General features: G+C 37.0%; 1 protein-coding gene across 2 annotated transcripts in view; it reads right to left on the bottom strand.

Moving 5' to 3' along the window:
• Window positions 1-709: 709 nt before the first annotated feature.
• Window positions 710-13745, bottom strand: part of MOB1B (MOB kinase activator 1B) — a 101953-nt gene continuing 88917 nt past the window's right edge. For both annotated transcript variants that reach the window (XM_011927125.1, XM_011927124.1), the window contains 4 exons: window positions 13140-13233; window positions 8225-8358; window positions 3703-3866; window positions 710-1022 (listed from right to left, as the gene is read on the bottom strand). In XM_011927125.1, coding sequence (XP_011782515.1) covers window positions 945-1022; window positions 3703-3866; window positions 8225-8358; window positions 13140-13233 — 470 coding nt within the window. In that variant the 3' untranslated portion in view covers window positions 710-944. The remainder of the gene's footprint in view (window positions 1023-3702; window positions 3867-8224; window positions 8359-13139; window positions 13234-13745) is intronic.

The following is a 13745-nucleotide window of genomic DNA, read 5'->3' as shown; positions in this document are numbered from 1 at the left end:
TTTGACTCCCCATCCCTAACTCCCCATACAAACATCTCCATGCCCCCAGCCAAATACACATTCCTATCCCCTCCTCTTCAAAGTAGAAGGGAATTCTGCAGACTTATGGCTCATTTGGCAATTGCTAGGAAACCTCACAGTTCAGCATCACCTCTGAAGATGGCAATCCTACAGATAACCTGAATTTTTACATCTACAGTGCAGTTAACATGTAGAAAGAAGCCAAAATGTAATACATTTCAACATCCTCAAGTTTCAATATCACAGATATCAAGAGGTGGGAAAAGACCTGCTTGTAGAGCTTTAAGCATTGTTGAACATAATATATTACCATCAATATAAAAAATAATTAAGAAGTATTTTTTATGTTCTACACGCATAGCTTTACAAATTCTGTTTCTTCAAAGCAGTAAAGGCTGGAGATCACCATCTTAGGTAAACTATGGCTTTTATCATAGATATTTTACAACATGCACCAGTAAGTGCCCTGGGTAGTAATCCTAATATTGTTTTAAGCCCTGTTCAGTTCTATATCTATGCTTTGCACCTCAGAAGTGAGCCTGCCAAGGCACTTAAAAACATAAGTCGTTTGGGGACTTCAAAAATGGGCAATTTATACCACACAGAAACCAATCCATCGGCAGTTCAATCAATAAGCACTTTCTTGCAGCACACAATATTATTAAAAAACTCCTCAAGCAAACAAAACCAAGTTTAAAAACACTAAGATAAATTTACCCTTATCAAATGTATAGAGAATGGTTCTTGGCTTCCCCTAGCAATCGAATATAGTTTCATATAATCAGAAGAAAAAGGAACCCAAACAAGCCCCCGCCCCCAAACCTAGGACAAAAACAATCCAGATAAAAACAAAATATAACAAAAACCCCAATACACTCCACACTGCTTCATTTGAGGAACAATGTGCACAGTTCTGCATCCTTTTATCTGTCCTTTGAGGTGAGTTTTTCAATCAGTTCTTGGAGTGGTGCAAGTTCTCTTCTATCAATAAGGTTGAATTCCTACACATGATAAAGAAAGGCACAATAAATAGCAAAAACATTATTTGCATCTCATTCCAAAGCAAATTACCATGAACATTTGTTGGAAATTAGCTTTTGAAGTAAATAAAAGTAGATTATTTTTTTCCTTGTTCACTAGGTCTGTGTCTTGGGTAAATCACTTAACCACTCCTGATGTTATGTTTTTACATCTGTGACATTAGGATAAATCCCCCTACCTCATAGAATTATTGTGGGAGACTAAATGTGATACTGGATGTTAACTACTTCATGTGATGCCTGACATAAAGTAACAATAAATGGGAATTGCTGCTTCCTGTTGAAAGGAATGATCTGGACACCATTTAAGTACAGTCAACTAAGTAGAGACATACACAAAAAAAAACACTAGTATCTCAGGCAAACTCAGCATTATATGAAAAGCCAAAATCTGGTTACAAATTAATGTATCTGCAAGCTATCATAAGATATGGTAGGAAAATAACATGACTATAGTCGGATCCACAAATGACAAACTGAAGTACTGTGAAGAACAAATGAGAAAACCTGAATTTAATTTGTGCTCCTTTAGAAATTCCACCCCTGTCATTCTGAAGTTCACTTCTGAATAGATTCCCCTGAACTATAAACTGTAAGGCTAGTAAATAGAGGCTTGTCTACAGTTCTGATCTTCTGCTGCCATGGTAAGGCACTCTCAGCTTCCAATTTAATTTGTTTATTAGCATCTATCATGTGCCAAGCACTACAGTTAAATACTGGAGAGAAGCATTGGGGGGTATTTTAATAGCAGGAGCACGCCTAAGATTTGTAGAGTCTGGGCCAAGAACACAAATGGATATATATCATATGACTAAATTACTAAATTTTATATTAAGGTAGGATGTTGTTAAGAAAACATGTTCTATCCTCCTACCTTAACAAATATACTTTCACAGCAACCAGGAGAACAAATTCAAACTTAGAATTCTCCAGACTCCTCAGGATTCTGCACTGGAAAGTAGTGACATGAGGAAAGCCAGCCTCGGGTGCCTGGCCCTTAGAAAACCTCCCTGCTTATCCAACCCCATCCACCCTGCACCTCAGGAGGTCTCACATACGATTGTGGACACTTTGGATAATGTTCACATTGCCTCTGAAACAGCTGCCATCAGCTACCCCTCAGGCCTAGAGGTATACATACCAGAGACGGGACCTGCCCTCAAAAGAATGGAGCCCAGGAAAAGATGCATGGAGACCGTGGAAATACATTTTGGCCCATGTGGACAGAGAATTCTGAGTTTCAGGTACCCAAGCAAGCAACAGAAGGGATCTAGGTAGGTATATTCTTAGCCCTATGGAGTCCTTGCTCTGTGGGGAGGGGTGCAGGCTGCAGAAGGACCACAGCACTTCTCTCTAAATTGTGGGGTCCAAGGCCAGTGTCCCCTTTATTTAATCAAACAATGATACTGTATAGCTAACGGACCTACCTTTAAGAAGTTCACAGTGTCCTGAGATACAAACAGGATCAGATGTGGTAAATGCTATGTATCAATCCCTTGCTACTTGCTAGGAGTTGGGAAACACAGTGTAAGATCACTGAGTCAAGTAAAATTAACCCTTCTGGAGGGAGAATATACTCTCTTAAACCACCACACCTGAACTTTAGCAATCATGTTCTGCCTAAACCAAACACAGATGCAAACTTTAGGACAACATTTTCTTTGTTCCTTAGTTCTGGACATGGGATACCACAGTAAAGTAACTGTTAAGAGCAACAGTTTTGGCAAGTTACAATCTCCTAAAGTACGTTTATATAGGTTAAATGTATGCCTTCAGTGTGAGGAGTGTGTACAGGGGGAAGATGGATACATATTTCTTAAGAGAACAGGGGAAGTGGCAATGGCATTTATAAATATATGCCTATAGATATACAAAAACAACACTAATTCAAGATGTTGAATTGTTTATTCTCCTGACGACCATCTCCCCTTCTCAACCTCCAACAACAACAACAAAAAAACTGGTCAGCTCTTTTATTTCCACCTCTTTTTCATTTTTGCCTGTTATTTCTCTTATTATTACAGCAAGGTGAGAATACTGTCACTGCTTAGTCTACATTTGTAAGGCCAGTTCTTTGAAGACTAAAAAAAGAGGAAGTCAACTAGGAAGTCAGACCAAAGACTAATGGCCCTCTGGCACAGAAACATTCCTTGTGACATATTTTTCCCTCAGACATGATGGATAGTCCTTAACTTAAAACTTATTTAGAATGTGGTTTTTTAAAAAAAGACAAAAAACGGATGTGATATTCAAAACCCATTCCTGGGCCACAGTCCGCTAATAAAGATACAGGGCAGACTGGAGTAGGAGAAGTACTAAAATGTCCAGGAGAACCAGTTCATTCACAGATCTGCCAAACTAGTCAGATTCATTATCCAGCCCCTCCATATGGCCAGTTAATTGAAGCAAATCCAAAGCACAAGTTTTCAAATCCATTTTAGACTTGCATACCATCAACTTGTAAACTAAAAAAATTTAAAAAACAAAAGCCAGTCCTTAACATCATGGAAAAGTGTAGAAGAGGATGCAGACCAGAGAGATACGGCAAATTCCATCCTGACAGTGTGGATGCAGTATTCACCTTAGAATTATGAAGAAAAATGCTTACCCTGAGCACCAAAGGCCTCCTAATCCAACTTACCTGGACAAAAAAAATAAAGTGCTTGAAAGATGTATTTAGATGTGCTTCCTCCTGAAGTTGGATCACAGGGTCAAAATGCTGATGATAAATGTGAGCATAAACCCTAAAGAGGCGTTTGAGTATAGTTTTTGCCACAGACATGAAATTCTTTGGGAATGGGACACCTAGAAAAGAGATAAACAACTCCCTCTAGTAACAAGAGATGACAACAAGACAATATGAGTTTGTCGGCAAAGAGCAAAATAAATCACCAAGACAAGGCTGAAAAGAAGTAGTATTTATGAATTTATACATATACCCATTATACCTTCTCAGAAGTTCTCAACATGTCATGAATGAAAATAAACTTCAAAGTTTTTATGATAAAAGAATTAGTCTTCATTACAGCCTGTTATGTCTCTAACATACTACCACCGCATTTCTAAAATGAAACACACACACACCCAAGATGGTAGTGGAGCTAAAACTCACACTCAGATCATCAGATTTCTTTTTTTTTCCTTTTTCTTTTTTTTTTTTTTTTTGAGATGGAGTCTCGCTCTGTTGCCTAGGCTGGAGTGCAGTGGCGCAATCTCTGCTCACTGCAAGCTCCACCACCTCCCGGATTCACGCCATTCTCCTGCCTCAGCCTCCTGAGTAGCTGGGACTACAGGCATCCACCATGCCCGGCTAATATTTTTGTATTTTTAGTAGAGACGAGGTTTCACCATGTTAGCTAGGATGGTCTCGATCTCCTGACCTCGTGATCCGCCCGCCTTGGCCTCCCAAAGTGCTGGGATTACAGGCGTGAGCCACCAAGCTCGGCCAGATCATCAGATTTCTTAAGTCTCAATACAAATATGTGCTGAACAGAAATAACGCATTAACCACGTTCAGTTTTGTTTAAAATGCTTGCAGTTTATATTGTACTTTTTTCTATGGGAATTATTTCATTACTACTCCAGGTCTACATTTGTCCTGAAATTAGCTGCATTCTCTATTTCACTGATTTGTAAATTACAGCACTTTTACAGCACTGAAATAACAAAAGTAGAAAAATACAAACTCCCTGTGGAGAAGAGGGAACTCATATACCGTTGATGGGAACACAGATTGGTATGGCCACTATGGAAAACAGCATGGAGTTTCCTAAAGAATTAAAAGTAGAATACCATATGACCCAGCAATTCATCTTCTAGGTATATACCCAAAGGAAATGAAATAACCCAGTCGTAAAGGTATCTCCACTCCTATGTTCACAACAGCATTGCCCACAATAGCCAAGATATGGAAACAACCCAGGTGTCCATCAACAGATGAATGGATTTTTAAAACTGTGCTATATATATACAGTGAAATATTATTCAGCTACAAAAAGAGGAGATCTTGCAATTTACCACAACATGGATAGACCTGGAGGGCATTACGCTAAGTGAAACAAGCTAGACACAAAAAGAAAAATCTTGTATAACCTCACATATGTGGAATTTTTTTTAAGTCAAATGTACAGAGATAAACAGTGGCTACCAGGGAGAGTGGTGGAGCTAAGTGAAAGGATAGAAAAGTAGCAGATATGTAAAATGAACAAGACTAAAGATCTAACGTATAACGTGAGGACCATAGTTACCAATAGTGTACTTAGTGTACTGAGGCTGGGCGGTGACTCACACCTGTAATCCCAACACTTGGGAGGATAAAGGTGGGAGGATCACTTGAGCCAGGAGTTCAAGAACAGCCTGGACAACATAGTGGCCCCTTGCCTCTACAAAAAATTAGAAATTAGCTGGGTATGGTGGTGTATACCTGTGGCCCCAGTTACTTAGGAGGCTGAAGTAGTAGGATTGCTTAAGCCCAGGAGATTGAGGCTGCAGTAAGATGTGACTGTGCCAGTGAACTCCAGCTTTGGCAACAGAGTGAGATCTTGTCTCAAAAAAAAAATTTTAAAGAAGAATAGTATATTGTATTCAGGATTTTTGCTAAATGAGTAGATTACAGCCGCTCTTACCACAGGGGGGAAAAAGGGTAACTATGTAAGATGATGGATATCTTAATCTGTTTCACTATAATAACCATTTTATTATGTACAGTCTCATAACATCGTGTTGTATATCTTAAATATACACAATAAAATTTATTTTTAAAAATGTATAAAATCCCATATTCTTTGTTAAACTTGCTAAATGACGCAGACTGGCAAAACAGCCAAAATTGGTACTACTGGGTTCAATGTCATCATATTGCCATCATATTGCTACTGCTCATTTAAAATTACTATAGTTCACAAAGACACATAAGACAAACCAAAGTGAAAGGACATCTATAAAATAATATGTACTCTTCAACAATATCGATGTCATGAAAAACCAAAAATGACTAAAGTGCACATTTCCAGATCAAAGGAGGCTAAAGAGAAAACAAATAAATGAAAACAAATATAAAAGATTTCTTTTGCTATGAAGTACATTAAGAAAACCTGAAAAGCTCAAATAAGATCTATATAGTATAGCATCAATATAAATTTCCTAATTTTGATATTTGTACTGTGATTTTTTTAAGGAAATACATATTAAAGTTTTTAAAGGCATCATATATGCAACTTACTCTCAAACAGTTTAAGAAAAGGAATGAATGAATATATGTGTATGTGTGACAGAGGTTGGGAAAGGGAGAGGGAAGGAGGAAGATGTTAACAACAAAGAATCTGGATGTAGGATTTGTATGATTCTTTTTACATTTCCTTGCATAAGTCTTGCAAATTTTCTAAAAGTTTGAAATTGGATCAAAATAAAAATTTTAAAACTGTATTATGAGAGAGGAGAGACAAGGTGGGGACACTCATCCAACCCTTAGGATACATATATACATATAAGTAATTCAGTCTTAAAAAATTGCTCTTTTATTAAAGAAGTTCCAAGTGGTTAATGCATTCAATAAATATGTTTAAAATACTCCATAATCACAACTATTTATATTGTTGTCTTCAACATATTTTTTTTTCAAAAAAAAAAAATCATAAAATGTCAAAAAGTTCTAACATTACAGGAGCAGATTCTTAGGTTTTTGAGACAATCAGTTGTAAGTTGTAAGAAGTCTGAGAAGGCAAAAACATGACTGTCTAAATGTAAACAATTTCTAGTCTAAATGTAAACGATTTCTACTTACTTGGTAGAAATTGTAAGTAGAAATCGTTTACATTTAGACAGTCATGTTTTTAAATATAAAATATTTATATTTTTCACACTAAATTTATCATGAACATTAAGGTAAACCCTTTATTTTATTTTATTTATTTTAATCTAATTTTTTTAGACAGTCTCTATCACCCAGACTGGAGTTCAGAGGCCCTTACAAGTAAATACAAAAAGCAAAAGTCACTTAGCTGATGATACGGCAACCCCTCAAATCTTGTTTTCTTCTCGCACAGCTTAATATTTGAATTTGTAAGATTCATATTGTGGGTCATAAATTCAAACTCCCTTTTGATCACAAATATATTACTAAATAACACTGGATAGAAGCCATATGAACTTCCCTAAATAAGCAGATAAGACTGTGGCAGATGTTATTAGCTATCTACTCAATATCCATTCTCTTGGTTCTAAAACATGGGCCAGATTTTGTTACTATCCTAGATATACTGATCTCATCATTTAAAATTATAGAGAGAGTTCCCAGCACTTTGGGAGGTCGAGGTGGGCATATCACTTGAGTGATATGACCAGCCTGGTCAACATGGTGAAACCCTGTCTCTACTAAAAATACAAAAAAATTAGCTGGGTGTGGTGGCGGACATCTGTAGTCCCAGTTATTTGGGAGGCTGAGGCAGGAGAATCACTTGAACCTGGGAGGTGGGGGTTGCAGTGAGCCAAGATCATGCCACTGAACTCCAGTCTGGGTGATAGAGACTCTGTCTAAATACATTAGATTAAAATAAATAAAATAAAATAAAATAGAGGGTTTACCTTAATGTTCATGATAAATTTGGTTCGAAAAAGATAAACACCTTTAAGTGCATAAGATTAGAAATGTATGTTACGTATGGTACTTTACCATTGTTCCTGGAATAGGAATAACCCTCCAGCTAGAACTTTCTACTGAAAGGGCTTTTTAAGCCTTTCCTTTACTTCAGGGAAGTAAGTTTATTCTCAATGATGATCATAATTGTTTTTTAAAATATTAAAAAACAAACTATCATTGTCTGAAAATAAACTCAGTGATACTTTAATCTAGAATATCATCAAAAAATAATTACCTTAAGAGAGGGAGATCATTTATTTTCTAATACACCTATCCTTTCAGCTAATTATGCATTTAAAAGCACTAAGTTAAAGGGGGAAAGCTCAATTCACATAGGATCACTTGCTTATTTTACCACTGTGTTAACAAACTTTTGTGCCTCTTCTTGGGAGGTGCATAACATATACATACATCAAAACAGCCATAAAGAACTCTCCAACTAGATATAGTGGAAAAAGGGAGGAAAATTCTATAAACATATAAAAGATAAATCATGATGGATCCCAATTACAAAAAATAATTATACCAATTTTTGATGGAAATAACGTCTCATCATCCAACTGGTCCTGAACCCAAGTCATCAAGTAATCAATATACTTTGGTGCAGAGCACTTTATAGGTTTCTTTATGTTCGTTCCATCTGCCCAATGATACTCGTATCTGCATTGGAGAGATAAAAAGCACACAGAAGATTAGTATATACCTATACACAGTGTATATATTTTATGTATCTATATTACTAATGTACACACAGACATGTTTTCAACACTCTGCTCCTCCAAATAAAGATATATTTTTAAATATCCAGTGGACTACTTTGCATTTATCACAATTCAAACTAAGTAGATCCCAACAAACTCATGTTTTGTGTTTCTATGCCCTCCTCACATGTCTGAATTTTTCTGCATAGCTGTCATAAACAGCATTTATATTTTAGAATCACACATTATTGTAGTAGAAAAACTAGCTTACTTCCTAGTTCTATGATGACTACTTTTGTACTTTATGGTTGTTTTTCTTCCTTAAAAACCACTTCTCCTTACGCAGTACAATTCTTTTTAACTTGGGGCTTTAAATTTTTGGTTAAGGATAGAGAATGACACAGAAGCACCAAAATAAGATTAATGAAGATGAGAATGATTTCATATTTGAGTACATTTGGCTGAAGAGCTAAACATGTCTTTAAAGAAGGTCCAAAGAAAATTTGCAACCCAAATAAAGGCTTTTCGTATTAGCAGAACACCACCATCCTTTGATCTAATATGCACCTTCCATGTAAAAGATACTAAGAACAAGAAACACTAAAATGAAAGACACTTTCCCTACTCTCAAGGAAAATAGGCTAGTAGAAAGGACAGCCTCAAAAGTGAAGATGTAAAAACAGTATGATAAGTACCCTAAAAGAGGCCAGGCATGGTGGATCACACCTGTAATCCTAGAACTTCAGAAGGCTGAGGAGGGCGGATCACTTGAGGTCAGGAGTTCAAGACCAGCCTGGCCAATATGGTGAAACCCCATCTCTATTAAAAATACAAAAATTAGCCAGAAATCGCTTGAATCAGGGAGGCAGAGGTTGCAGTGAGCTAAGATGGTGCCCATCCCAGCCTGAGCAACAGAGCGACACTCCTTCTCAAAAAAAAAAAAACACAAACCCTAAAAGAGTTACACACACACACACACACACACTGAATTTTGAGATAAGGAAGATGCATACAGGTGAAATTCCAAAGTGAAAAAATTTCTAAATTTAACTAGCATTTAGTATTTTAGTTTCCAAAAGGTTACTTCTGCTGCTTAACTTCTCTCCCTTTGATTTAATTCTACCCTTGTCCCCAGAGTTTGGGCTAAATGATAGGTCAGTTAGCCTGGGAAAGGAGATGACAACATGTAATAGAAAAATACTACAGGATATTTTAAACAATAACAATTATCTTTGAATAGGATAAATGAGGATGCTTTCTATTTAATCAGAACTACTTACACCTGAACAATAATATTAAACAAGATATACCTGAATTAAACATTCTGTAGACAACCTCACTGCCAAAAGTGGGGCAATAGGGATGACTATCAAGTCCATTTTGAAGGTCTCCCAAGGAGATACTTTCCAACACCTCTCAATATTCTCTTTTTACTGTTTAATCACTTTCACAGTCAAAAGATTCTTTCTAATATAATACTAAAGTTCTCAGTGCAATTTAAACCTATTGTATCTCCTTGTTTGCTCCTCTTAGGAGACAGAGACCATGAATTGTAAGATTTTAGCCCTCCTTGCGCTTTTTTTTTTTTTTTTTTTTTGAGACAGGGTCTTGCTCTGCAGCTTAGGCTGAAGTACAGTGGCACGAGCAGAGCTCACTGCACCCTTGAACTCCTGGGCTCAAGCAATCCTCCCACCTTGGCCTCCAAAAGTGCTGAGATTACAGGTGTGAGCCACCATCCCCAGACTGTAATTATTCTTAAGAGACAGGGGCACAACCCATGTTTACTACCTTATGTGAAGAAATCTTAACATTTTTAACTTTCCCTCACAATCATGTTTTTCATCTTGTCAATCATTTTCAGATGTTTCACATTCATATTTAAATGTAAAAATCAGAAACAGACAAGGTAAACTAAAGAATCATTTTCAATATTCTGAAGTGTTTTTAGAAATATTAACTTTCTATATCCTAAGGCTTTTTGAAAAATAAAATAATTGTATATTGCTTAGACCTTTAGAGTTTACAACTATGACTCCCTAATCTCTTCTTTTTCTTTCGTTGTGTTTATACTTAGGATGACTTCCTTTATTTTGTAGCTCTACTTTGCCACGGTACCTTTCTCATTCTACCTTTGACAGACTATTCTCTTTGAAATGTATTTCTGTCATCACAGCATGAACTTGTAAACTGCAAACTCCAATGCACAATTTCTTTTTTAATAATAATAAAAATCAGTAACTGAGGGCCAGGCGCAGTGGCTCACCCCTGTAATCCCAGCACTTTGGGAGGCCGAAGAGGGCAGATCACTTGAGGTCAGGAGTTTGAGACCAGCCGGGCCAACATGATGAAATTCTGTCTATATGAAAAATACAAAAACAGCCAGGTATGGTGACATGCACCTGTAATCCCAGCTACTCAAAGAGGTTGAGGCAGGAAGATCTCTTGAACCAAGGATGCAGAGGTTGCAGTAAACCAAGATCGCACCACTGCACTCTAGCCTGGGCAACAGAGAAAGATTTGTCTCAAAAAAAATAAAATTAAAATTAAAAAACAGTATCTGAGAACAAAGTTCTATGAGCCATCATTCAACACTAATTTGCAAGGGGCTTAGCATTTATTAAGTATTAACAAATGCCTCTCCTAGGCACAATCCTGCATCAGCTGGTAAAAATGAAAAACTGTGACAACTACATCTTCTTAGCACTAATGACTAGGAAATGTCAAGATTCTCCCCCCCTCCCCCAAAAAAAAGGAGAAAAGAAGGGAGGGAGGAAGGGAGAAAAGAAAAGAAGAAAAGGGATGTAGAGAAAGAAGAAACAGGAAGAGGGAGAAAGGAAGGAAAAGAAGGAAGAAAGAAGAGAAAAAGAGGGAAGCAGGCAGGTAGGAGACCACACAGCTTTAACGTTATGTACGCATGCATGCATGCATACAGGAACAGAGACAAACAGCTCTCAAGCCAGAAGAACTGGCTTTCTTAGAAGGCAGTGCTATTTAATTTCTCAAGGTAAAACTGACCATAGAAAAGAAAAACTAAAAACATCTATTTTCACAAGCGAAGCTTAACCAAAGTGAACATCAGTGATATTGACAAGAATTAATACTAATACTAGTTTTCCAAAAGTATTTCATTTCTAAATGCCCCCGTTCCTCTAAGATATCTTCCCAAAATAACAAGTAACAGAAACTCACACTCTACCTTTGACGATAAAACTAGGAGAACACCTATGTCTTTAAATCACTTTTTTGTTGAGACAGAGTCTCACTCTATCAGTCAGGCTGGAGTGCAGTGGCACGATCTCAGCTCACTGCAACCTCACCTCCACCTCCCAGGTTTAAGTGATTCTCATCCCTCAACCTCCTTAGTAGCTGGGATTACAGATGCGCACCACTACGCCCAGCTAATTTTTCTATTTTTAGTAGAGACGAGATTCACCATGTTGCCCAGGTTGCTCTCAACCTCCTGACCTCAGGTGATGATCTGCCAGTCTCAGCCTCCCACAGTGCTGGGATTGTAGGCGTGAGCCACCGCGTCCAGCCTAAATGACATTATTTTTTAAAGGGGCTATCTTGACTACACTTTTCAAACAGGCGAGGTGGGGAGTACGACAGTTCATACAAGTTCAAATAGGGTGAAGAGAGAACAAAAGACGCACCTGCAACTACAAACCCCATATAAAGTCCACAGAAGACGTTGCTCCAAAGTAAACAGTCCTGTGACGGGTAAAAACCACAAACATACTTCTGCAGGAAGAGGTCTAAATGGAGGAAGGGAATTGACAGACACTAGATTTTGAATAGCTCTGCAGCTATACTCATCTCCACGGGCTAGAAAGCAGTGAAGGTTCAAACACAGCTTTGTGTCTTTGCTGGTGTGATCTTCCTTTCTCTTTACTGAGAACTGCCAACTTATTTTACGTCTTCACATGGTATCTCCATATCTTTCCTGAGCTACAATATTATACTTCTGTTATGGGCTCTTTGATCATTTGACTAAATTCTTTGAGTCTATGGCAATGCATAGAGCAATATTTTTTATAATGAATGTTGACATATGAGGTAAAAAATATGTATGAAAGGACTTACATTTAGGTACCACTAAATAAATGGTAACTGCCATTGTTATTATTAGTAGAAGTAATAATAAAAGCCAGTTTCCAAAATATACTGATTCAACCCACACTTTTTGGATGTTAAAACAAGGTGGCAAGCTCTGTCCTTGCACCAAAAGGGAATTAAAAGAAGAACAAATCCAACAGGTTAAATAAAACATGTATGAATAGTGTAAGAAATATAACAAACAAATATCATTACAAAGGTAAAAAAGTTAAATAGTCTGATGAAATCAGAAGGTTCTGACAGAGAAGTATTTGAAAAAAAGACTTGAAGATCAGTAAGATTTTTTGAAATACTGACAGAAAATGACAGGAGTGAAATGGGAGAGAAGAAAAATGTCCAAGAGAAGAAGAGAATAAGCAAGCTTCCAGAGAATGTAAGTAATGGAGATGGAATAGCAAGGTATTTCCAGTAATCCAGTTAGGATAGACCAGAGAAGACACATAAGCAGAGAAAAGGCAGGATGGAGAGTCACCAAGCCCAAGCTAAGGAATCTAGATTAATAGTCACTGCAAACCTCAGAAAGAGATGCTAAGTGGAAAAAATTACATGGTCAGAAACCCCGTTCTTCTCTAAGAACTGTAAAATAATGTAAAAATAAGAAACTGATCATTAACTATGTCTTACTTTGGGCCAGCTGACATCACTGGACAACTCTCTTCTGTACAGAAGTCTGTGATGGTTCCATAAAGCATGTTGATCTGATTGAAGAAATCCACAGCTGTAAAGCAAATATCAGTTGTAAGTAAAACAAAATGGCTAAATTTAAAATGAAATTTTATTGTACTTGAACAGAATAGGCTTATCAGTGTTCTTTCCCCTACAAGGAACAGGTGAAAACCATACGCAGAAGTCTCAACACACTGAAATGAGGAGCTTGTGTTTATCAAACAACTCCCTTGAGAGCAAAAAGGCAAGCACAGAGAGGAAGAAATTATTTGCAACATATACAAACAACAGAAACCTTTTATCCAGAATATATAAAGAACTCATATAGATCAGTAAGAAAAAGACAACACAGCTGAAAAATGTGAGACAGTTTTAAACTGTCACTTCACAAAAGAAATGTCCAGGTGGTCAAATGTCCTATGAAGAGATGCTGGTAATCACGGAACTGCAAATTGAAATGAAATGCCATTCCATAGGCCCCAAAAAGGCTAAAATTTATTTGAAAATGCAACAAGGCAAGAATATCCAACACATTCTTTTTTTTTTTTTTTTTTTTTTTGAGAC

Source organism: Colobus angolensis, unplaced genomic scaffold (genome assembly GCF_000951035.1).
Source record: "Colobus angolensis palliatus isolate OR3802 unplaced genomic scaffold, Cang.pa_1.0 Scaffold70, whole genome shotgun sequence".
Lineage (NCBI taxonomy): Eukaryota > Metazoa > Chordata > Mammalia > Primates > Cercopithecidae > Colobus > Colobus angolensis.
The sequence above is the reverse complement of the archived record's forward strand: the minus strand, read 5'-3'. Positions and strand labels throughout refer to the sequence as shown.